General features: G+C 49.0%; 2 protein-coding genes and 1 non-coding gene across 4 annotated transcripts; 2 read left to right on the top strand and 1 right to left on the bottom strand.

Annotated features, from left to right (window-relative positions):
• The first annotated feature begins 466 nt into the window (after nt 1–466).
• RAB3D (RAB3D, member RAS oncogene family) lies at nt 467–10,779 on the top strand. 2 transcript variants are annotated; one of them, XM_032627544.1, is made up of 5 exons: nt 467–594; nt 1,966–2,231; nt 3,009–3,127; nt 3,218–3,342; nt 7,797–10,779. In XM_032627544.1, exons 2-5 carry the CDS (start codon nt 2,004–2,006, stop codon nt 7,982–7,984), a joined length of 660 nt encoding a protein of 219 aa, XP_032483435.1. In that variant the 5' UTR covers nt 467–594; nt 1,966–2,003; the 3' UTR covers nt 7,985–10,779. The 2 variants fall into 2 exon arrangements, with proteins under 2 accessions (XP_032483435.1, XP_032483434.1); XM_032627543.1 differs by having other exon boundaries at nt 467–646.
• TSPAN16 (tetraspanin 16) lies at nt 8,069–25,361 on the bottom strand. The gene is given in 7 exon segments (XM_032625553.1): nt 8,069–8,257; nt 20,073–20,156; nt 22,095–22,241; nt 24,686–24,753; nt 24,756–24,773; nt 24,776–24,812; nt 25,311–25,361. Coding segments are annotated over 7 exon segments (594 nt in total).
• TRNAE-UUC lies at nt 19,133–19,204 on the top strand. Its single transcript has one exon. It is a non-coding gene; the product is annotated as a tRNA-Glu (tRNA).
• Nucleotides 25,362–25,723: the final 362 nt, after the last annotated feature.

Genomic DNA, 25,723 nt, shown 5'->3' with positions numbered 1-25,723 from the left:
CCCTTAAGGGTATTTGGGAAAGGCTCTAGCCCAGTTTAGGTCAGGCGCTGCATGTTACAAACACTAACTCAGATCAGAACCCTTACACAACCCTGTGAGGTGGGTACCCTCGTTATCGACCACGTGACGGATGGGGAAAATGAGACCCAGGGAGGTTAACATGTCCAAAGCGACAACGCTAGAAAGTGGTGGAGCTGAGATTCGAACCCGGCTCCAGAGTCCGTGCTGCTTAGCTGCCGTGCACGTAGTAGGAGCTCCTTAGCTTAGATGCTGTGCACGTAGTAGGAACTCCACGTATGGTTAGTGAAAATGAAATATTTATTGTCAGGGAACTGATAGCTGCGCGCGCGGTGCGACTTCCAGCCCCTCCCCCGCCCCCGCCCACCAATCCGCGGTCTCCACAGGCCCCGCCCCGGTCCCGCCCCGCCCTTCCCCGAGAGGGGCCCCTCCTCCCACGCCTGGGCGGGGCCGGCGCGGGATCCGGGTGGCTGCGGGCAGCGGTGGCGGCTGCGGCTGCGGGGTCCGGGTCGCAGCCAGGGCCGGGTCGCAGCGAGTTCGGAGGCGGAACGTCTGAGGGCGGCGTCCCCACGCGAGGTGACCCCGTCGGAGGGAGCGCACCCCAACCCGCGCCTCCGCGTCCCAGCAGGTCTTGGGGGGGACAGGGTCTTAGGGGGAGGCCCGGGGCCTGGGGAACAAAGGCAGGCAGCGGGGGACGCCTCCTCCCTCGCCCCCACCCAGCTGGGCTCATCGGGGAGCGTTAATGGGGCGCGGGCGGAGCAGACAGCCCAGCCGGGGACAAGAGATGGGACCATATGGTGATGGGAAGAAGCTCCTGAGCTCCCCTGCACCTGCTGGGGCGCCCCACATCTAGTGATGGGGGACAGTACCGAGCCCTCCGGGGTCCCTTACCTAGTGGCAGGCTTGAGGGAGAGTCGGCAGATTGTCAGAAAGAGGTGGGACCGGCTGACAGGTGGGCTGAGGCTGGGGGATGGGGCGGGGCGGGGGCCCCCATACCGGCGGCCCTGCCCTGCATGGGGAAAGGCTTCCTGCCTTTCTCTTCCCCTCCTCAAACTCGTTCTCCCGGAACACGGGGTGGGGCGGAGGGCTGGGCAGGAAAGGGGGGCTAGTTGGGTCCTCCTTTAAAGTGGAAAAAAGCCCCGCGGGGCAGTTGAGAAATGGCTTTGCCAGGGGTTCCTATGCTGGTTGTTCCCATCCACCCAGGCCTTCTGGAGCCTCCCTGTGAGGCTCAGGGAGCAGCCATAAACAGCTGGGGAAACTGAGGCCATAAGGGCTGAGGGGGTGAGCTGGATCCAAATGAAGCAGCCCAGCCGCGGGGACAGATTGCCAGGAAAGGCAGGACCAGGTGGTCGTGGTGGTGGCTGAGGGTGGTCTTGCATTTGAGGACTGTCATTCTGGCCTCCGTGGGCTGAAGCCGGGGCTGGGGTGAGTCAGCCCTACTGGGAGGGAGATGGGCCCGGCCCCTTTGACAAACAGAAGGTGGCAGTACCCATGTGGTGGTAGAGCTGGGCTTTAAACCTGCAGTGTATCCACTGAAAGCCCCCTCCCCATGGGGATCAGGGAAGGAGTTAAAGTTGGCTTGGGTGGGGGCAGGCAGGTGGCCAACACCTGCCAAAGTCAACACCCAGGCCCTGAGGGGGACTTTATCCAGCTGGCAACCCCCCCTCCCCCCAGCTCACACCTGGGCCACACCAGCTGCTCACCCTGGGGCAAAGTCCACACCTGCACCTTCCGCAGGGTCTGGTTCCTCCGTGGCCAGATGGGGCATCCCCAACCTGGGCCCTTGCATTTGACAAACATCCCCATTTTCCAGAAGAGGACACTGAGGCCCAGAGAGGGCCAGTGACGCATCCAGGGTCTGTCGGCTTCCAAGTGGCAGAGCAGGGATTTGAGTCCAGGTCTGGTGTAGACACTGGAGCCATTCCTGGTGGGTTTTTTTCCCTACAGGGCTCCAGCCCTCCCCTCCCAGGAGGCTCCGTGCCAAGATGGCGTCAGCTGGAGATCCCCCCACGGGCCAGCGGGATGCAGCAGACCAGAACTTCGACTACATGTTCAAGCTGCTGCTCATCGGTAATAGCAGCGTGGGCAAGACGTCCTTTCTGTTCCGATACGCCGACGACTCCTTCACGCCCGCTTTTGTCAGCACTGTGGGCATCGACTTCAAGGTCAAGACCGTCTACCGCCACGACAAGAGGATCAAGCTGCAGATCTGGGTGGGCCAGGCGGCTGTCTGGGGGTCTGCTGGCCAGGCAGGGGCTGGGGTTCCTCCAGGGAAATCCGGGAGAGGGTGTAGGGCTGTGGGGAGGGTCTGGGTGAGGACAAGTGTCCAGAGTCGAGGAGGGGGCTTGGAGTAGGTGTGAAGAGTAGCAGGGGTTATTATCTATGAGGTGAATTCATCAGAATGAGGGGGATGTGCCCTGCCCTGTAGGGTCTGAGGGGGAGACAGTACTAACCCAAGTTGGGTTAGAAGACCTGGTGACCAATGGAGAAGAGGTTTGGGTACCCTCTCGGGGCAAGCCCAGAGGCCCCCACTGAGCCTCTTCAGAGCCATGCTCTTTTTCCCAAAGCGCCTGCTGGTAATGATTGTCATGGTAACGAGTATCAGGCTCTCTGCATCAAGGTGGTAGCCTCTGGCCCATGTGGTTCTTTTTTTTTTTTTTTCTTTTTTTTTTCACGTGGTTCTTATTTGTGGTCATGAAGCTGGTTCTTGGAGATGAGGTCAGAAGGGCTTACAAGTCTTTGAAAGGCCACTGACCCCTCAGACTGGGAACCCCTCAAGGACAGGGGACATGTCTCCACTAATAGACTAGAGATTACACGGGCAGGCCCATGTTTCTCCCATTAGACCGGGGGGCTGTGAGGGCAGATCCATGTCTTGCTCATCAAACTGGGGCTATAAGGCTGGGAGACTGGAGCCTCAGACAGGGGCCTGCAGGGGTGGGGTGGGGAATAGAGTGGCTTCTAGACGCCTGACCCCACTGTGTGCCCAGGACACGGCAGGCCAGGAGCGCTACCGTACAATCACCACAGCCTACTACCGCGGAGCCATGGGCTTCCTGCTCATGTATGACGTCGCCAACCAGGAGTCCTTTGCCGCCGTGCAGGACTGGTGAGTGCTTGCTGACCACTGACCCCCTGACCTTCACCCTCTCCCCCTGACCCTAATCTCTGGCCTAACACAGCCCCTCAAACTCCACAGGGCCACGCAGATCAAGACCTACTCCTGGGACAATGCTCAAGTCATCCTCGTGGGGAACAAGTGTGACCTGGAGGACGAGCGTGTCGTGCCCACTGAGGAAGGCCAAAGGCTCGCTGACGACCTTGGTTAGTGCCCAGCCTGGGCCACAGGCCTGGGACCTCCCAGAACCAAACCTCCAACCCTGTGCTTGAGTCCCAGGTCCAACCACTGTCACCAACCCTTTGCCCTTTGAAGATCTGCCCAGAAAAATACCCACTTGTATACCACCTGCTGCATTTCAGAGGATTCACCCACAGATACCCTTTACCGCCCCACTGCCCTGGGAACCCAGACTCAGCAAAACCATTTCTGGGAATTTATCCTACAGACATCCACTTCCCATGTGGGAAGTGGCCGGTATATCAAATTGCAGCACCGTTAGTGGAGGGAAACCTTGGCAACCTCCCAAGTGTTTCACGGTGGGGGAAGCAGCTACACATAAACTATAGTCACATGGTGGAATACTACGTAGCTGTAAGAAAGGATGAGGACCTTCTTTATGTTCTGGGGTCTCCGGGTATATGGTTAAGTGGAAAAAGCAAACTGCAGAAAGGTGAGTATGGCTTCTTCCTTTAGTCCAGTGGTCAGCAAACTTTTTCTTTTCTTTTCTTCTCTTTTTTTTTGCTCCTTGTGGGCTCTTAATTCCCCAACCAGGGATTGAACCCGTGCCCCCTTCAGTGGACGTGTGGAGCCCTAACCACTGGACCACCAGGGAATTCCCCAGCAAACATTTTCTTAAAGGGCTAAATAGGAAATGTTTTCAGTCCTAGGGTCTGTGTCACAACCACTCAGCTCTGCTTGAAAGCAGCCATAGATAATACATCAATGAATGAGCATGACTGTCTGCCAATAAAACTTTATTTACAAAAATAGGCAACAGCACCTGAAACTAACTTGATAACATGATATTGTAAATCAACTGTATTTCAGTAAAAAAAAAAAAAAAAAAGGTGACAGGCCAGATTTGGCCTGCAGCTCAAAGTTTGCCAACCCCTGCATTAGTGTATAAAAAGGCTGAGAATAAGGATATTATACTTATGTTTGCTTAAAGGAACTCTGGAAGGATACAGAAGGATCTAGTAACAGTGGTGACCTGGGTGTCTCAGACCTGGCAGGCCAGGGCACCAGAGTGGGAGGGGGACTTTTCAGTCTACCTTTCTGAATCAGGTAAATGGATTATCAATTCAAAGTTTAAGCTAAAAGAAAATCTTATCTTGGAGTATTCTAGTATTCTAGGCCCTCCCCAGGACTTTCCTTGCAGGAGGCATTGTAACCTCTCTGGGGAAGGGCAGGTTAAGGACCCAGACTCTGGAGCTAGAATCCCCTTCTGCAACCTATTAGCTGTGTGACCTTGGACACCTCACCTACCCTCTCTGTGCTTCCATTTCTCCATCTAGGAAACAGGTGAAAACCACATCTACTTCATAGGGCTGTTAGAAAGATTAAGCAAATGCTGGCCATGATTGAACATTAACTCCTGTTATTTCTCGATTGCTTTGTGATCTTTCACCGGTGACTTCAGCTCTCTAGGCTTGCCCTTCCTCATGTGTGAAATGCAGATAATAACAGCCCCACCTCATCAGGTTGTCAGGAGGGTTAAATGAGTTATGACGTGTGAAGCAGTTCTAACAGAGTCCGGCATACGTGTAGGTTGCATCTAAGCATTAGCTAGCATGATTGTGAACTATTGCTGTGCTTGTACATAAAACCTAAGAGATTTACTATCTGACCCTTTACAGAAAAAGTTTGCAGACCCCTGGACCATAACGGTCCTCTTTCTCTTTTTTTTTTTCTTGCCATCATTTGTTGGAGAAACTGGGTCTTTGTTCTGTGGAATGTCTCCGTTTGGGGTTCGACTCTGCTCCCTCGTGGTGCCATTTAACCTGCTCCCTTGTCCCCTGTGTCTTCTGGGAACCTCATTCTGGGTCTCATTAACAGGTGTGCTGGGGAGTCAGCTTTTGGTGGCCAGCCGTGGGCTAGAATACTTGAGGATGCTGCTCACACCTTCCTTTTTTTTTTTTTTTTTTCTGGCTGCGCAGCAAGTGGGATCTTAGTTCCCCAACCAGGGATCAAACCTGCACCCCCTGCAGTGGAAGCACAGAGTCTTAACCACTGGACTGCCAGAGAAGTCCCCTGCCCACACCTTCTTGCAGAAAACATCTAGTGCCTGGTGTGAGGGGAGATTCCCACTCGGGCATTAAATTTAAAACATTAGAGGACAAAGTGGGAGATAGAATTCGAGCCCAATTTTGTAAGAAAAAAGGCATATACGTGTGCACACACAAACATAACCCCTACAAACCGAACCCCAACGATTATGTATTTATATATATATATATATATATATATATATTTTTTTTTTTTTTTTTTTTTTGTGGTACGCGTGCCTCTCTCTGTTGTGGCCTCTCCCATTGCGGAGCACAGGCTCCGGATGCCGCGCAGGCTCAGCGGCCATGGCTTATGGGCCCAGCCGCTCCGCGGCATGTGGGATCTTCCCGGACCGGGGCACGAACCCGTGTCCCCTGCATTGGCAGGCGGACTCTCAGCCACTGTGCCACCAGGGAAGCCCTATGTATTTGTATTTTTAAAAAGAGTGGAAAACTAAATATCAAAACACCAATAGTAATTGTTTCTGGGTGATGAGGTTACACACAGCTTTTCTATATTTCTTGATATTTTTCAGTAGTTTCTAGTTTCTCCAGTGAATGAGTATTTATAACCAGAAAAAAAGTGTTCAAAAAGAAAAAAACTTCAGATTATTTGAGGCAGAGCCAGACACAATTAAGGAAATGCCAAATTTGCCTAGGGAGACAGAGGGGTGACATTGATGATCGCCAGACTGAGGCTAGAGATCTGTTTTTGTGCCCTGCCTCTGTCATTCATCTGTCCATCCAGCTACACATCCATTCATTCATCCATCCGTCTACACATCCATTCATCCATCTGTACATACATACATCCATCTGTTCAATCAATCATTCAGTCTGGTTTCCAAGCATCTGCTCTATGCCAGGCACTGGGCTGCAGTTGTGGACAAGGCAGACAGAAATCCTGTCCTCTTGGCGCTGGTGTGCCAGTAGCAGAGACACAGTAGATGGATAATTACACACGTAACTAATTGCAATGACATTTTTATAGTGCGGCATGATAATGACAAGTGCTGGGAGAGAGGACTGTTTACCCTGTGATGTGTGTAATACGGTGGACGTTTGTCTGAAGTTCTGGCCTACCTTGGGGATGGCAGATGGGAACAGATTGGGGACCACTCAGGGACAGCTCCCAGCAAGCAGAGCTTGAACCAACCTTTTAAGCGTGCAGGAAGGTCTGTCATTTATTCCCTTATTTGCAGGTTGGTGGGCCACTTCTTATAGCCTAGGGACCCTGGGCAAGTCCCCAAAGCATTTGTACCACCTCTCACCTTTTCCAGGAGGGATAACATTTTTTTAATGAGAAAAAGTTACGATGGTCACTATGATGCTAAGAATATATTCAAAGCTACCTCGGCATCCCCTTCCCCAAAGGGAATCAGCCAGCCTGCCCTCCCTCCCGAGGCCCAAGGTGATACACTAGAAATGTTTAATCTATTAGTATTCCAACCAGGCAGCCTGGTTGTGTTCCCTGTATGAATTTACACGAGTGACTTTCCTTCTGTGTGCCCCAGTTTTCCCATCTGTAAAATGGGCTATGATAGTATAGGTACTTCCCTGGCCGTCCAGTGGTTAGCATTCCACGCTTCCACTACGGGGAGCATGGGTTCAGTCCCTGGTTGGGGAACTAAGATCCTGCAAGCTGTGCGGTGTGGCCAAAAAAGAAAGTATAAATCTTAGAGCATCCTTAAACGAGTTAATTTATGTAAAGCGCTTGGAAGAATTGCCTGCCGCTTAGTAAGCATGATGTAAGCACTGCCTATTATTATTATCGTTGTTATTATCATTTTTAGTGCATTCTGTAGGCCAGGAACCGTGTGCACAGTATGCTCTCTACAAACTCTTTGAAACCTGCCGTTAGCTGGGTGACAGAGGTTGCAAACTGGTAGCCCCTGGGCTGAAGCCAGTCCTCAGCCGGTGCTCAGTCCTTCTGTTTTATTGGACCTAGAACATATGTTCCAGAACATGTGAAACACTTGGCTCCATTTAAAAGGTCCACATAAATATCCGGCTCTGTGGGCGCCCTGGCTGTGCCTTCCTATGCAGCAGAAATTGAATAGAAGATGAGCCCCACTTACACAGGGGCACCCCCATATCCGCTGGACACCAGAATGTTACTGCCTGGACTCCTGCTGCCACTGCCTTGTGACAAAGAGATACGCAAGGTAGTACAGGCAAGGGCTGCTGTCACAGATTTCTACCAGCAGCAGCAGCATTATTGTGCCCACTTTACCGAAGAGCAAACTGAGCCTCAGAGAGACTAAGGCCCTCAGTCAAGGTCCCACGGCTGCCCTAAGGGCAGAACTGGGCTTGGAACCCAGGTTCGGGTGATGCTACAGTCCAGGCTCTGCCCCCCAGGGTCTCACAGCTCTTCCCATCTTATGTCCCTGCAGGTTTCAAGTTCTTTGAGGCTAGCGCCAAGGAGAACATCAACGTGAAGCAGGTCTTCGAGCGCCTGGTGGATGTCATCTGCGAGAAGATGAATGAGTCCCTGGAACCCAGCTCCAGCCCGGGCAGCAATGGGAAAGGCCCAGCCTTGGGGGACACCCTGCTCCCACATACCAGCAGCTGCCCCTGCTAGAGATGATCCCTCACCCCCGCCCACCCCCTCCTGCCTCGGCAGGGACAGTGACTGAGGCATGAGCCACAAGGGCTGTTTCCAAGCTCAGGGCGCCCCCTCCCCTCCCATCAGCCGCATCCCCCCGCCCCCTGCCAACTCCCGCATGGCGCATTCTCTGGCCATGGCCACCAGCCTGCCCCAGCGGCCCCTTTCGCAGGCTCTAGACCCTGGGGACTCCGCACTGCAGGCAGAGTCTGGGGATGGGGCGTTCACGAGCTTGCTGCTTTCAGGTGTCTTCATGGGGGTAGTGCGGGCAGCGTGTCCCATCCCGCCTGGTGGAGGGGCATCCACAGTGCCTTCTGGGTTAGAACCACTTATCCACATCTGTTTCTTTGTCGGGCATTGTTTGGAGTCACGTGCTGGCCAAAGATGGTTCTTCTCCCTCGTGCAGTGGGGATTCTCATACTTAATCCCTGGAGATGTGGAAGGCGGCTCCTTTCTCAGGGTCACCCAGTCTGCTTGTGAACCTTCTCAGACCTCGAGGCTCCAAGGCAGGGTGGTGATTTAGTCCTCCCAGAACCCTCCTTTCAGGCCTGCACATCCTCTGCCTGTGAAAGCAGTATTAAAGCAGCTTTTCCCGTTGCAGGAGAAGAGGGACTCAGACCCCCCACACACACCCCATTCCCCAGCCTGGCTTCAGGGACCCCAGAAGTGCCTTCTGAGCTTCCCCAGAATTCCACATCACCCACGACCCTGCCACTGTTTGAGCTTATCCACTTCATCCCTGATCCAGAATTGAATTCTGGAACTATGGGCCGCATGGGGCCGGGCAGAGAATCACCCAACCCTTGGCGTTCCTGCTGGGGACCTTTTACCAGAAGTTAACTCAGAGTCAGGAGCCTGGGCTCTCCTGCCCAGACCTGCCTCCTCTGGGCCCTGTTTGGCTGGTAATGGTTTAAGCAAGTTTCTTTCCACATCCGACATCCTGCTAGAAAAGGAAATTGAGCAATGTTCCTGTTTTCCTGTGCTGGCTGGTTGCTCTCCATGTAAGGACTTTGGCCCCTTCCACTTGAAAAAGCTTGAAGACGCAGTGTTGGCTTCCCGAGCCATGTCATCGCTAGGGTCCAGTGATGTTCTCTGCTAATGGAAGAGTCACTCGAAAGAATGCTTTGGGGTTGGGCTGGAGGGGCGAGAAGGCAGGGTTGGGTAACTGCTGTGGCCGCTTGCATTTCACAGGTGCAGCTTGGGAGTGGCAGGCTGATGGGGGATGGGCGGGGAACCAGGCTCCCTGGTTGAGGCACTAGTGGGGAGCCCATCAGCTTGGGGTCCCCAGCTACCAGAGGCTCCTGCTGAGAGATAATATGCAGTTTGGGGATCTACATCTTGACACATACACCCCCCAGCCCCATCCTCAGCTCAGTGGCCCTTCCTGCCCACCAGAGTCCAAACCTGGTGACATGAGACCACCTTCTACCCTGGAATACTGACACTCCAGAACTTGACAGACACTGTGAGAATGGCCAAGCATATGGTTTGTCCAGTCTCCCAGCCCCTGGCGCCAAAATGACTTCCTGTAATCTTAAGGATCTCTGCTGCTTCCTTCCAAGAGTGGGGAAGATCTGGTTCAAGTTTAATGTAGTTCTTACTTTTATAGAAGCTGGAGATTGAATTTATTTCTAGAGGGCCCTGTTCACCCCAAACCATGGGCTGTCCTTAGAGCTTAAAAGTGGGGATATCTTTGTATACCAACAACTGTAGTGTGATGAAAAGGACAAGTTCTTGGAAATGCACCATGAGAGAGTATCTGAAGGTTTGGGGTGGGAGTCAAAAATGTTAATTGCTAAAAAAAAAAAAAAAGTTAATTGCTTTAACATAAAAGAGAAAGTAAAGCAGCTAGAAAAAGGCTTCTTAAGATGCACCATGGCCTGTCAAGACCCTGTTGGTCAGTTCATTTTCCTTAAACAGCTGCCAGAAAAAAATGGTGGTTCAGGGTGTCACTATCTGAGGGACAAGCTGACTTGTCATCTCCCGTGTGATAAAAAAACAGCTCTGGCTGTATCTTGTACCTGACCTGGCCTAAGCTTTCTGTTTACACAAGATTTTTCAACAGTTCAGCTTCAAGTAGTAACTGAGACAGCTGCCTCTGGGTTCTCTTAAGACTGGGAATGACGTAGGAGAATTTTTCTTGCTTCTTCTAAAAATAACGTAAGTTTTTATCTTGTGAGGTTTTAGGGGGGAGCTTTAACTCCTGGTGGTCTCTGAGGAACTGAAACTGATGTCCTCAAAGATCACTAAGAGAGAATGGGAGTTTGCTGAGTTTACAAACAAAAATTAAGCCAAAGGCTGTGGGAAAACAGCTTCCCAACTCCAGGGAGGCTGGCATCTGGGGAGGTCACTTGAGGCTGTATCCTGCATCTGTGCTGTGCCTTCTCACCATTTGCTTTCAGCAGCTTGTCCTTCCACAGGCAATTTCAGTGGGAAATTGCCATGACTGCCATCTGGGGTTATGCTTTTTTTCTTTTTCTTTCTTTGGCTTCTCCGGGGATCATGTTCTTGTATCTTTCTCTCCTACCCCACTGGAAAAAAAAAAAAAAAAAAAAAAAGTACGTGGTGAAATTTGATCTCAGTGTTGAAGTGCTGATTCCCCTAACTGGCTTCTCCCCAATGATCCCGAAACACACTATAGAGAAAGCTCTGGACCTGATCATTTACATTCTGGGTGTGGTTCTCCTGTGTAAGCCATTCTTGGATGTCCAGTTATAAAGATGTGCTCTTTTCTCCACAAGAAAAAAAAAATTAAAGTTGTTACGCCCAGATGCAGTTGTTCTTTTATTGTCCTCCAGGAAGAGGACAGTTAAATCACAGTCAAGTAGATAGTTGGGCGAGGGCCATGTGTGATGCTGAAGAACCCGAATCAGGACAGGGAGGCTCAGGTCTAGGGCTGCCTCTAGCTGGGACTTGTGGTCACCGCCTTGGCCCTGGAAAGTTCCACTGCATGAAGGGCAAAGAGGATGATGTTGCCTCAACTAATTCTAGTAAGAAGGTCTGTCCTCCCCATAGCAGCCAGAGGGCGCCAGTGAGTACCTGAGTCAGGTCACGTCTCTCTGGTAGGAGCCTTCCATGGCTCCCACCTGACTCAGAGTAAATGACTAAGTCCTCACCGGGGTCCACGAGGCCCTGCGTGATCTGACCTGTCACCTCACTTTTCCCTGTCACCTGCCCTGTCACTCTTCCCACTTGCCCCCCAAACTTCTCTGCCCCTCCTTGCTGCTATTTGAACGCACTAGGCCCCTGCCTCAGGGCCTTTGCACTGGCTGTTCCCTCTGCCTGGAGTCACATGGCTCCCGTCATTCACACCCTCTTTCAGGTCTTTGCACAAATCTCACCTTCTTGTTGACCCACCTTCCTCCCCAACACTGGGCTTAGGACTGCAACCCCTGCCATAGCATTTCTGTTGCCCCTTTCCTGGTGTCCTCCTCCCTACAGCCCCTAGAATCCAAAATACTATATAATTTACTAACTTAACTTAAACAAGTGTCTCCTTCACTGTAATATCTGCACCTCAAAAGCAGGGATTTTTAAATTTTTTACTACCGCACCCAGCTCTTTCCTGTCTGCTACAAAAAAAAAAAAAAAGAAAGAAAGAAAGAAAGAAATATTTGGTCTTTGCCCCTGGTTCTTGGCAAACAGCTCCTAAAACCCTTGTAATATCCAGAGTGATAAGAGCATCTTTTGTATACTAATGAGAAGACAAGCTAGGCTGGAGACCCCTAGGTAGCTTCAGGATGGGGCTGATTGCCAGAAAGACCAAACCATGATTAGAGGGTTGAGACCATCAGCCCCAACCCCTGGGATGGAGCTCCAGGGAGGAAAGAGGGGCTGGAGATTGAGTTAATAATAAATTGTCGGGACTTCCCTGGTGGTGCAGTGGTTAAGACTCCGAGCTCCCGATGCAGGGGGGCCGGGTTTAATCCCTGGTCAGGGAACTAGATCCCACATGCGTGCCGCAATGAAGAGCCCCCATGCCGCAACTAAAGATCCTGCACGCCGCAGCGAAGATCCCGTGGGCTGCAACTAAGACCTGGCATAGCCAAATAAATAAATATGGTTTAAAAACATTGTCACTCCCATCTGAGCTATATCCTTGGTAACAGTAAGTAAAGGATTTTCTGCGTTCTGTGAGTTATTCGAATGATCAAACCTGAAAGGGAGGGGAGATTGCGGGAACCCCCTGATTTTGTAGCCACGTCAGACAGAAGTATGGGTGCCCTGGGGACCTAATACTGGTGACCGGCATCTGAGGTGGGGCCGGTCTTGCGGGACTGAGCCCTTAAACTGTGGGGTCTGCACTAACTCGGGGTAGTGTCAGAATTGAATTGAACTGTACGGCTCTCTGTTGGTGCCCCCAGAGAATTGTTTGGTGTGGAAAATCCCCACACGTTTGGTGTCAGAAACAGGAAAAACCGTTCATTTCTTCTTTTTCTTCCAGTTATTTAAATTTAAGGTGTATAACATAATGATTTGACTTATGTACATCATGAAATGACGATCAACTAAGTTTAGTGAACGTCCATCATCTCATATAGATACAAAATTAAAGAAATAGAAAAAATTTTTTTCCTCGTGATGTGAACTCTTAACTCTCAACAACTTTCATATATAACACAGAGCAGTGTTCATTATATTTATTGTGTTGTCCATTGCATCCCTAGTACTTTTTTTTTATCATTCATTTTTGGCTGCGTTGGGTCTTCGTTGCTGCATGCGGGCTTTCTCTAGTTGCGGCGAGCGGGGGCTACTCTTTGTTGAGGTGCACGGGCTTCTCATTGCGGTGGCTTCTCTTGTTGCGAAGCACGGGCTCTAGGCATGTGGGCTTCAGTAGTTGTGGCACTCGGGCTCAGTAGTTGTGGCTTGCGGGCTCTAGAGCGCAGGCTCAGTAGTTGTGGTGCCCTGGCTTAGTTGCTCCGCGGCATGTGGGATCTTCCCGGAGCAGTACTCGAACCCGTGTCCCCAGCATTGGCAGGCGGATTCTTAACCACTGCACCACCAGGGAAGTCCATCCCTAGTGCTTTTTATCTTATAACTGAGAGTTTGTACTTTTTGACTGCCTTTATCCAATTCCACCTCCCCCATGCCCTGCCTTTGGTAACCACAAATCTCATCTCTTTCTATGATTTTGTTTGTTTTTGCCGCGCCAGCAGCTTGTGGGATCTTAGTTCCCCAACCTGGGATTGAACCCGGTCCCTTGGCGGTGAAAATGCCAAGTCCTAACCACCAGACTGCCAGGGAATTCCCTGTTTTTGAAGTGTAATTGACCTATAGCACTATGTTAGTTCCCGTTACACAACATAGCGGTTTGATAGGTTTGATATTTCTATACGTTCCAAAATAATCACCACAAAAAGCCTAGTTACCATCTGTCACAATACAAAGAAGTTACACAATTATTGACTATATTCCTCCCACTGTACATTTCATACCCCTGACTCATTTATTTTGCAACTTTAAATTTGTACTTCTTAATCTCCCTCACCTATTCCTCTCCTCCCACCACCCCCCTCCCCTCTGGCAACAACCTGTTTGTTCTCTGTATCTATGACACTGTTTCTGTTCTTTTTTTGGCTGCGTCACGTCTTCGTTGCTGCGCGCGGGCTTTCTCTAGTTGCAGCGAGCGGGAGGTACTCTTCGTTGCTGTGCGTGGGCTTCTCATTGCGGTGGCTTCTCTTGTTGTGGAGCACGGGCTCTAAGCACGCAGGCTGCAGTAGTTGCAGTGTGTGGGCGCAGTAGTTGCAGCACGCGGGCCCTAGAGCACGTAGGCTTCAGTAGTTGCAGCGCGTGGGCTCAGTAGTTGTGGCTCGAGGGTTCTAGAGCGCAGGCTCAGTAGTTGTGGCGCACGGGCTTAGTTGCTCTGCGGCATGTGGGATCTTCCCGGACCAGAGATCGAACCCGTGTTCCCTGCATTGGCAGGCGGATTCTTAACCACTGCATCACCAGGGAAGTCCCTCTGTTCTATTTTAAAAATAGTTTATTTCTGACATAGAGCAGGCATTGAAAGATATTTGTTGAGTGACTGCATGAACTGCAGAGTCCAAGAGTCAGCTAGGACTTGTGTACTGTCCCAGGATTCTCCATGCCTTCTCTTTGCAGCCTTGCCCCCATGAGGCAGTCCCTTCTGAACCAGCTGAGATCTGGCAGAACTGTTCTCTCCCTGTCACCGTATCCAAAGTCCCAAAACCAAGTCCCATTGGCCAGTTTGGGCCCCATGCCCATGCCTGAACCAATGACTGTGGTCGGACAGATGGAACATGCCAACTGGCCTGCTGGGATCACATGCCTGCCCCTGGTTTACAGACGGAAATCTGAGAGGCGGGCTGGTTCCAAAGAAAACTAGGTGTGTTCCTGCCAGACTTGGGAGATGACTGCAGCATAGCAATTTTGACATGTGCCCATTTTATCCTCTTTAAAAATCCCTCCAAAAGAAAGATGGAAGAATTAGATAAACCACCATTTTGCAATCTCCAGTGAAAGAACTGATTCAGCCCGCTATGATCTTTGGATGAAGCTCTTTGTTTATTGATTCTCAGCCGTGATCATGGCCACCCCTTGCAACCACCTGGGTAAATGTAAGAGTCTCCATGCCCAGGCCACAACACAGTCCGATTAAATCAGGAGATGGGAGATGCAGTGCAGGCTCTGATATTTTGTTAAAGCTCCCACGGGATTCTAATGTACAGCCAAAGCTGAGAACAAGAGATGAAAAGGAAATATGGGGATGAGAGGAACAAGATAAAGGGACCACAGAAAAGCAAGCACCAAATCCAGACGGTACTGCATTACCCAACATTCCATCCAGACGGTACTGCATTACCCAACATTCCACACCTTTTCTGCAACAAATCTATGGTAGGTGGGGTTGGAGAAGAAGAGGAGGAATCTAGAGCAGTGGTCTCAAAGTGTGTCCCCCATTCCAGCAGCATGGCCTGGGAACTTGTTAGAAATGCAGATTCCTGGGCCCCCTGCCAGACCTCCTGAGTCAGAAGCTCTGGGGGTAAGGTTCAGACACCTGTGCTTTAACGGAACGTCTGGAGTATTCTAATGCATTTTCTAATACTGTAACTACTGGATTAGGATAAAAGGAATTTAGGATACATGAAAAACGTGTTGTGTGGACATTGTTGGACCCAATTCAAAGAAACCGAGTGTAAAAAGACATGCTGACAATGGCTTGGGTTTTGAGTGATGCCAAGGAATGACTGTTAATTGTCTTGGGTGTCTTAGTCCATCGGGGCGTCTGTAACAGAATAGACTGGGTGGTTTACAAGCAACAGACATTTCTTTTTTGTTTAAAATAAATTTATTTATTTATTTATCTATCTATCTTGGCTGCGTTGTGTCTTCGTTGCTGCGCATGCAGGCTTTCTCTCGTTGCAGCGAGTGGGGGCTACTTCTCGCTGCGGTGCATGGGCTTCTCATTGCAGTGGCTTCTCTTTGTTGCAGAGCACGGGCTCTAGGCATGCGGGCTTCAGTAGTTGTGGCTTGTGGGCTCCAGAGCACAGGCTCAGTAGCCTGTGGTGCACGGGCTTAGTTGCTCCGCGGCATGTGGGATCTTCCCAGACCGGGGCTCGAACCCATGTCCCCTGCATTAGCAGGAAGATTCCTAACCACTGTGCCACTAGGGAAGCCCTGTCAACACAGTTTTATGGCTATTGCCTTATACAATTGTCTTGTAAATGAGGCAGGAGAAGAATAGCTTTTTTATATAAATTTATTTATTATTTTATTTATTTATTTTTGGCTGTGTTGGGTCTTGGTTGCTGCACACAGGCTTTCTCTAGTTGCGGTGAGTGGGGGCTACTCTTTGTTTTGGTGCACGGGCTTCTCATCATGGTGGCTTCTCCTGTTGCAGAGCGTGAGCTCTAGAGTGCAGGCTCAGTAGTTGTGGCACAGAGGCTCCGCAGTATGTGGGATCTTCCTGGACCAGGGCTTGAATCCATGTCTCCTGCATTGGCAGGCAGATATTTAAACACTGTGTCACCAGGGAAGTCTAGTTTTTAAAAAAATTTTAAATGTATACTTTTTTTTTTTTTTTTTACTGTTTTTTATATTTATCTATGTAACCTTTATCAGTGCTCTTTATTCCTTCACGTGGATTCAAATTGGTGTTTTCTGTCCTCTCATTTGAATCTGAACAACTCCTTTTAGTGTTTCTTGTAGGTCTTACAGGTCTGTTTGTAATTCATTCTCTTGGTTTTTGTTTACCTGGGAATATCTTAATTTCTCCTTCATTAGTGATGGATAGTTTTGCTGGATACAGAATTCTTAGTTGACACTTTTTTTTCTTTCAGCCTCTGAATATGTCATCCCATTGCTTTCGGCATCCATGATTTCTGATGAGATAATAGCTATTAATTTTATTGAAGATACCTTGTATATTGGGGTCCCCAACCCCCAGGCTGCGGACCTGTTAGGAACCAGGCTGCACAGCAGGAGGTGAGTAGCAGTAGAGCAAGCAAAGCTTTATCTGCCACTCCCCATCGCTCGCATTACCACCTGAACCATAGCTCGCATTATCGCCTGAACCATCACTTGCGTTACCGCCTGAACCATCACCCCCATCGCTCACATTACTGCCTGAAACATCCCTGCCCCCAGTCCGTGGAAAAATTGTCTTCCATGAAACCAGTCCCTGGTGCCAAAAAGGTTGGGGACCACTGTTGTACATGATGAGTTGCTTCCATCTTGATGCTTTCAAGAGTCTCTCTTCATCTTTTTCTTTTTGCAGTTTGATTATACTATGTTGAGACATGGATCTCTTTGAGTTTATACTGCTTGGAGTTCATTGAGCTTCTTGGATGCATAGATCCATGTTTTGCATCAAATTTGGGGAGTTTGGGGCCATTATTTCTTCAAGTATCCTTTTTGTCTTTTTCTTTCCCGCCTCCTGTTCTGGAATCCCATTGCACATATGTACGTATGCTTTATGTGTCACACATGTCTCTGAGGCTCTGTTCATTTTTCTTCATTCTTTTTTCTTTCTGTTCCTCAACTGAATAATCTCAATTGACTCATCTTCAAGTTCACTGATTCTTTCTCCTGCCAGCTAAAATCAGTTGCTGGGCCACTCTACCAAATTTTCCATTTCAATTTTTGTACACTTCAACTCCAGAATTTCTATTTGCTTCCTTTTTTTATATATAAATTTATTTATTTTATTTATTTATTTTTGGCTGTGTTGGGTCTTCATTGCTGCACGCGGGCTTTCTCCAGTTGCCGTGAGCAGCGGCCACTCTTTGTTGTGGTGCGTGGGCTTCTCATTGCAGTGGCTTCTCATTGCTGTGGCTTCTCTTGTTGCAGAGCACGGGCTCTAGGTGCATGGGCTTCAGTAGTTGTGGTGCACGGGCTTAGTTGCTCCGTGGCATGTGGGGTCTTCCCAGACCAGGGCTTGAACCCGTGTCCCCTGGATTGGCAGGTGGATTCTTAACCACTGCGCCACCAGGGAAGCTCTCTATTTGATTCCTTTTAAAAACTCATTTCTGTCTCTGTTAATCTTTTCTATTTGATGAAACATCATTCTCATACTTTTCTTTAGTTCTTTAGAGAGTCTCCTTTAATTCTTTGACCATATATATAATACCTAATTTAAAGTATTTGTCTAGTAAATCCAACATCTGGGTTTTCTCAAGGACAGTTTCTATTGACTGATGGTGTTTTTCCTGTACACTGGCCACACTTTTTTTGTTTCTTTGCATTTTGTTTCTTTGTAATTTTTTTGTTGAAAACTGGACATTTACAAAATATAATGTGGTAACTTTGAAAATCAGATCTCCCTTCCCCCTATTCTCCGGGGTTTTCTGTGTTGCTGGTTGTGCTTGTTGCTGCTGCTGTTTGCTTGTTCAGTGACTCTCTGGAACTAATTCCACACCGTCTTTGTTGTGTGCAGCCACCGAAGCCCCTGCTGGCTTAGGCTAGTGTTTGGGATGAGAATTTTCTCTTTTTCAAAAGGAAAACCTGGGGGCTTCCCTGGTGGCGCAGTGGTTGAGAATCTGCCTGCTAATGCAGGGACACAGGTTCGAGCCCCGGTCTGGGAGGATCCCACATGCCGCGGAGCAACTAGGCCCATGAGCCACAACTACTGAGCCTGCGCGTCTGGAGCCTGTGCTCCGCAACGAGAGAGGCTGCGACAGTGAGAGGCCTGCGCACCGCGATGAAGAGTGGGCCCTGCTCGCCGCAACTAGAGAAAGCCCTCGCACGGAAACGAAGACCGAACACAGCCAAAAATAAATAAATTAATTAATAAACTCCTACCCTCAACATCTTCTTTTTTTAAAAAAAAAAAAAAAGGGAAACCTGGCTTTTTAAAGTTGAGCAATATTCTGCCATTATTTATTGCTCTATCCGTTCTGTGTATTACAAATCATATTTCATTCTGTTTTTACAATCTGGATGGTGTAAAAAATCAAGACCAGTTGAATTGAAAACAACTTCCGTTTACTTCCCAAGTTTATGTTCATTCTTTTCTCCCTGGGGCCTATCTGGGCTGGGCTCTGAGCAAAGATTCCCCCTCGGACAAGGCTCAGGAATGAGAATAGTGTTGCTATAATGAGTAGTCTTTGAGTATCTCTACTGGTGCATGAGACCTTATCACCTTTCAGCCACTGCCTTCCTGTGATCCTTGCTTTGGGCAGGACCTCCCTAGACTTAATGACAATAACTTCCCACAATCACTTCATGCTTTCTGTGGGTAGGGCATTGTGCAAAGCCTCTGACATACTGTACCTCATGAATGACTCACAACAATTGGGCAGTCCATTTTACAAATGAAGGAGGCCATGGTCCTGATGCTCTGTCAGAGAGCTAGTGAGTGACATGACCAGGGCTGGAGTTCAGAGCCCCAGCACTTTCCCACACAGGCCTCCTACCACATAAGTGTAAGCCAGACTCATTAGCTGGGTGGACAGGGCATATCCCTGGAGTAAGTTTTTCTTCACCTGGATTAGGTCGGAGGCCCCCAGCACCTTCATGCCTTGCCCCCTTTATAGGTAAACAGTAATGAAATCACCCTGCTTAAAATTACCTCCTCTATCTTCTTCCCAGTTTTATATTTCTCCTTAACTCTTATCACTATCATGCAATAAATTTTCTAATTTAAAAAGACCATATTTTGGGAGTTCCCTGGTGGTCTAGTGGTTATGATTCAGCACTTTCACTGCTGTGACCCAGGTTCAATCCCTGGTTGGGGAACTGAGATCCTGTAAGCCACCCGGCACAGCCAAAAAAAAAAAAAAAAAATCATATTTTTTGTTTCTCCCTGATGATTAGAATGTCATCCCCATGAGAGCAGGGATTTTTGTCTGTTTAGTTTATTGTTGTATCCCCAGTGCCTACAGCAGTGCCTGGACTCAGTAGGTGCTCAGTAAGGTTTCTAGAGTGAAAAAGTGAATGCTAACACCCTTCTAATGGCTTTCTATCATACTCAGAATAAAAGCCACACCCCTCTGTAGCCCACAAGGCCTTGCCCTCATCTCCCCCTACCATCCTCCTCACTCACCCTGCCCAGCCACAGGGGCCTCTCTGCTGGTCCTTGAGAAAGCCATGCTTATTGCTGCCTCAGTGCTTTTGCACCAGCTCTTCCCTCTGTCAACTCCCATATACACACATGGCTTTTCCTCACCTCCTCCAGTCACTGGTCAAATGTCACCAGGGAGGCCATTCCTGATTCCCTTCCCTATCCTGTCACCCTCTTTTACTTCCTTCCCAGCTGGTATCTTAAACTGAAATGATCATCCATCCCCCCCACTGAATGTCAGCTCCACCATGGTAGGGATTTTGTCTTTATTATTATATATATATATATATATATATATATATATATATTTTTTTTTTTTTGGCCATGCCCTGCAGCATACGGGATCTTAATTCCCTGACCAAGGATCAAATCCGTGCCCCCTGCATTGGGAGCACGGAGTCTTAACCACTGGACCGCCAAGGAAGTCCCAAAAGGGATTTTGTCTTTTCTCGCTGCTCTGTCCCCAGTGTCCCTAACAGTGCTTGGCACACAGTAGGTGCTCAACAAAAGAGCCTGGTGTGTCCCAGAGGAGCTGGACCTTACCTGTATCACTGCCGCCCCCAGAGAGCCTCCACTCAGGTTGATGCTCTGAGTCTTGGTTATCTTCAGGAGCTTAGGGAAACAGCCCTGCAGATACAAACATCAAAGCAGGCGGAACCTGGTTAGTGACTCCTGGATTCCAAGTCCCCATCAACACTAAGATCCCACATGCCAAGGGGCAACTAAGCCTGCGTGCTGCAACTAAGACCCAACGCAGCCAAAACTTAAACAAGTAAATAAATTTTAAAAATATATTTTAAAAAAAGAATATGATCAGATGTCCCCAGTTATTGCTAGCTGTGTGACCTTGGAGAAGTCACTACACCTCTCTGTGCCTCAGTTTCCCCAGCTGTAAATGGGACCAATAGGATCTGCCTCACAAGATTTTTGTGAGGATTAAAAGAAAGAATCTACACGAAGTACACAGCAGGGGCCTGATACATAACCAGCATTCAGTAACCATTAGTTATATCTAAGTCCTCTTTACATATGAACAAAAGGGCTAACATGTATCCAGCACCTTCTCAGCCATTTTCATGTATTTTCTCACTCTAATCCCATAAAGTGGGTACTAGTCTTTCTTCTGTTTTATAGGTGAAGGAACTGAAGCTCAGAGAGATTAAGAGAACAAGCACAGTAAATGAGCAGAACGGTCACCTGCAGGTGATGGGACCTTCACTTCCCTTCCTGCAGCCACTGAGATACTCCCCTTTCTTCTGGAAGCTGGAGTTGTCTTGAATTCAAAGGGCTCAGTGCCCCCTTTCATTTAATAGGCTTTTTTTAAGTGTCCACTGTGTGCTGGGCACTGAAACGGGCACTGGGAACCCAGCAATGTACAAAAGAGAAAACGTTTCTGCCTTGGTGGGGCTAACAGTTGAGTGGGAAAAACAAGTAATAAAATAAGCAGGTACAGCAATGACTTTGTCAGGTGGTGATTAAGCGCTAGGCACACTAACGCAGGGTAAGGAGATGGAGTGTGATGGTGAGTGGGGGGCATCCTTTTATAGATAGGGGCTCAGGAACAACCTCACTGAGGAAGTGACAACTGTGACTTGAAAGAGATGAGGTAGGAAAACATTTAGGGGAAGAGCATTCCAGGCTGAAAGAACATGGGAATTCCCTGGCAGTCCAGTAGCTAGGACTTGGTGATTTCATTGCTGAGGGGCTCAGGTTCAGTCTTGGGTCAGGGAGCTAAGATCCTGCAAGCCAAGCTGCAAGGCCAAAAAAAAAAAAAAAATACAGCCTATGCAAAGGCCCTGAGGCAAGCATGTGCCCGTTGTATTTGTGCAGCAGCGAGGAGGTCAGTGTGGCTAGAGTGGAATGAGTGAGGGGATGGGTGGGACGTTGACAGGCAGGTTGTACAGGGCACAGCGGGTCACTGTGTGGTGCCACGCCCCTCTCTGAGGCCCTAGCCTGGGACTCACTCTGGCCAATTCACCCAGCAAGAGACATTCAGTGTGAAGGGATGAATTAAGGAATGACTGATTTCTCAAGGAAGACCCATGTGTTTATTCCCCTGCAGCAGAAGTTAGGGGTGGGGAAGCTAGGGCTGGGCTTTGAAGCTCAGCTCCACCTCTCCCTGGCTATGGGAACCTCTCTGTGCCTCAGTCTCCTCGTCTGTAAAATGGGAGAAGGGCAGTCCCCACCTCAAGGGGTGCGATGGAGACTGAATTCACTGAATGAGTCCCCAGTCATGTGGCAGCCATCACTATCTACAGAACAATCATTTCCCACCATTACTGCTGCAATTTGATTTCTCTGTGAGGCAGGCAGTGTGACACAGGCAATGGACACAGGCGAACATGGATCAAATCCCGGTTCCACCAAAGCCATGTGACCTTGAACCACTCTCCTCCCCAGCCTCAGTTTCCCCATCTGTGAAATGGGGATGGTAACTCTAGGCTGTGTGGTCGAAATGAGCTGAAATTGTGGTCAAAATCGCTGGGATTCCTGCAAAAATGCAATTTTTATAGAAGTCCCCAGCCCTTGGGGTCTACCTAGACACCTAACAAAATGTCAAGTTACCTCCTGGTGGATGACATCTGCAGACACGTTGTGCCCGTCGCAGGCCACGGTCATGATGGATTTATAGCAGCCCCTGGGGTAGGTGTGGCCAGTCATCCTTTCGAAGGATGGAAAATCTGTGTAGTCCTTCATGCCACAGCACTTTAGCTGCAGAGAAGAGAATAAACACTTGAAGACTCCCTTTCAAATTTCAAAATAATAAAAACACTAGAAATCATGGTCACCATGGCTACTGTTTAGAGTAGTCACAATATTCCAATGCCTGTGCTAAATGCCTCCCTCTCCCCACCCCATCATGGCTTAGCACCCTCCATGGCTGTCATCTTACTTGGGAGTAAAAGCTGAACTCCTCACCGTGGCCCACAAGGCCCTGCATGATCTGCCCTGTCACCTTCAGGTCCTCATCTCCCTGCTCTCTCTTGAACTCACTCAGCTCCACACCGATCTCCTCTCTGTTTCTTAAACACACTTAGTAAGCATCAGCCTTGCTGCCTTTAGATGGCTGTTACCTCTTTTTGGAATGCTGTTCTATCAGATGTCTGCACAGCTCCCTCTCTCACTTCATTCAGGTCTCTGTTCAAGTGTTCTTCCTCAGGAAGGCCTGCCCTGACCCCTCTTTCTAAGTTAGCCACCAGCCCTGTATCAGTCAGGCCAGGCTAAGTGATGCTGCGTAACAAACAGCCCTTCAATTTCAGCAGTTTGTCTCACACTACATGCTCATACCAACCTGGCAGGGGAACTCCATTTATCAAAGTCTTTCAGAGACTCAGGCTTGTGAAGCAGCCACCATCCAGATGATTCCACTATTGTGGAAAAAAGAAAGAAAGGCCCAGAGGGCCCTACACTGGTAATTAAATAATTTGGCCAGGAAGTGACTCACATCACTTCTCCTCCCAGCTCATTGGCCAGAACTCATCACATGATCCCCAACTAACTACAAAAAGGCTAGGACAGGCCATCCCACTGTGTGCTGAAAATAGGTGACTAATAGCACCTACAAGTAAACAAAATCCTGACTCTCTCTGCCCTTTCCCTGCCTTGCTTTCTTTTTCATGGCACTTACCATCCCTGCCACCAATGTTTACTTAGAGGTTTTTTCTCCATCTCCCTACTCGAGCGTCAGCAACACAGGGCAAGGATTTTGTTTTGTGCCCTGCTTTGTCCCCAGACCCCTGAACAGTGCCCAGCACATAGTAGGTGTTCAATAAAGACTCGTGGAAGGACAGCAACCTAAAGGTCCATCAACAGAGGAATGGATAAAGAAGCTGTGGTATAGGGACTTCCCTGGTGGCACAGTGGTTAGGACTCCACACTCCCAATGCAGGGGGTCTGGTTTTGATCCCTGGTCAGGGAACTAGATCCCACATGCATGCCGCAACTAAGAGTTCGCATGCCACAACTAAGGAGCCCACGTGCCACAACTAAGGAGCCGGCAAGCCGCAACGAAGGAGCCTGCCTGCTGCAACTAAGACCCAGCGCAACCAAATAAATATTTAAAAAATATTTTAAGAAACTATATTTAAATTAAAAAAAAAGATTAGTGGAAGGACTATATGAATGAATGAGAAGTACTTTCTACCACCTCAAGCTTCAGAAGCCAAAACGGAGATGCAGGCAAGTCCCCTACCCATCGTGTGCCCCCTCCCAAGCCTGAACTTGACCCCATAGCAGTTCTTGGGCCCCAGACTGAGATGGAAAACACTCCTAGAAACAGGCAATGGCTTTTCCATTCCACACCCTCCCTCGCCTCAAAGATCCTTCTCAACCATCTGCCTCAAGAGCTTAGATGACACATGGAGGCCAGTCTTGCTCCTTAAACACCAAGACTCAAGATATAAGTCTCACCACCTCACACCCATGAGAATGGCTACTATCAAAAAACAAAAACAAGTGGTGATAAGGTTGGAGATAAGGTGGAGAAGGTGGAGAAGGTGATAAGGTGGAGAAACTGGAACCCTTGTGCCTTTATTGCTGATGGGGATGTAAAATGGTGCAGCTGCTGGGGAAAACAGTATGAAAATTCCCCCCAAAATTAAACATAGAATTATCAGATTATCCAGCAGTTCCATTTCTGGGTATATACCGAAAAGAACTGAAAACAGGGACTCGAAGAGATATCTGTACACCCACGTTCACAGCAGCCTGGTTCACAATAGCCAAAAGGTGGAAGCAACCCAAGTATCCATTGACAGAGGAAGGGATAAATAAAATGTGGTCCATCCATACAATGGAATATTATTCGGCCCTAAAAAGGAAGGAAATTCGTGCTACAACATGAATGAACCTTGAGGATGCTAAGTGAAATAAGCCAGACACAAAAAGACAAATACTGTATGATTCCACTTATATGAGGTCCCTAGAGGAGTCAAATTCCTAGAGAATGGTAGAATGTAGGATGGTGGGTACGGGGGTTGGGGGAAGGAGCCTTAGTGTTTAATGGGGACAGAGCTTCAGTTCTGGGGATGCAGGGTGGTGATGGTTGCATAACCATAGGAAAGTGCTTAATGCCACTGAACTGGACACTTAAAAATGGTAAGATGATAAACTTATGTTATATATCTTTTACTACAATAAAAATAAATTAAACAAACAAAACAAAAGGATGTGAATCTCATCTTCTCCATGACCAAATGCCATTCCAGGGAATAGTCATCCGGCTGTTGTAACCTCTGTAATTCTCAGGGTCACAAAGTTGTGCTCCAAGGCCACTTCTCTAACCTCAGAGATGAAACAGGGAGCGGTGAGCACAGAAAACAGCAAGGTGCCCCATTTGGTGAGGTTTCTTGGGGACTCAGGAGGGAGGTGGGGGCTTCCCTTCTGCTTCCTTCATGGCCCCTCCCCCAGCCATGGGTCTGCGCTGGAGGAGGACGAACTCAGGCTACCATCGCCCCCGAGAGCGGGACACAGGGAAGAGCGTGGGTCTCGAGCCCAGCACATCTGGTTGTATCCAAAACTCACAAACGGCTTTGAATCATCTGCTCTTTTGAATCGCCCACACGCCTCCTACGCCCCCGTCATGGCTGCAACTCGAGGAGGGACTTGAATATCGTCTTCAACAACTGAATTTCTCTCTGCACAAAAGGGGCAACTTTAATTTTCTACTTTTTAAATAGAGGTCTAAATTAAAACCATTTTTCCCCCAAAGAGGTGAAATAGTCACACGGCTCAAAATTCACAAATCACAGGAGGGTAAACCATGAAAAGTCTCCCTCCCACTTTTTTCTCCCAGCCGACAAGTTTCTTCCGCTTCACCACCTCGACTGTCATGGTTTCCAGCGTCTCCAAAGACGTATGCTATGTGTGTCAAAGCAAAGTATATCCTCATTATTGTCCCCCTTGCTTTATTCTATTCTCATTGTTCTGCATCCGGCTGTTCGCAACACGAGTAGCAGTGGCTCTCGGTGCCCTGCTCAAATCCCGGTGGCTTCTCTTATTTCTGTGCCGCGGAGCCCGGCTTCCCGCTGCCAGCAACCGAGGTTCTATTTTTTTTTTTTTAACTTTTTGGCCGCGCCTTGCGGCATTCAAGATCTTCGTTCCCTGAGCACTAATGGAACCCGCGCCCCCTGCAGTCGAAGCTCCGAGTCTTAACCTCTGGACCCCCAGGGAAGCCCCCAGCAACCGAGGTTCTT

This window comes from Phocoena sinus, chromosome 3 (assembly GCF_008692025.1).
Source record: "Phocoena sinus isolate mPhoSin1 chromosome 3, mPhoSin1.pri, whole genome shotgun sequence".
Classification (NCBI taxonomy): Eukaryota; Metazoa; Chordata; class Mammalia; order Artiodactyla; family Phocoenidae; genus Phocoena; species Phocoena sinus.
The sequence above is the reverse complement of the archived record's forward strand: the minus strand, read 5'-3'. Positions and strand labels throughout refer to the sequence as shown.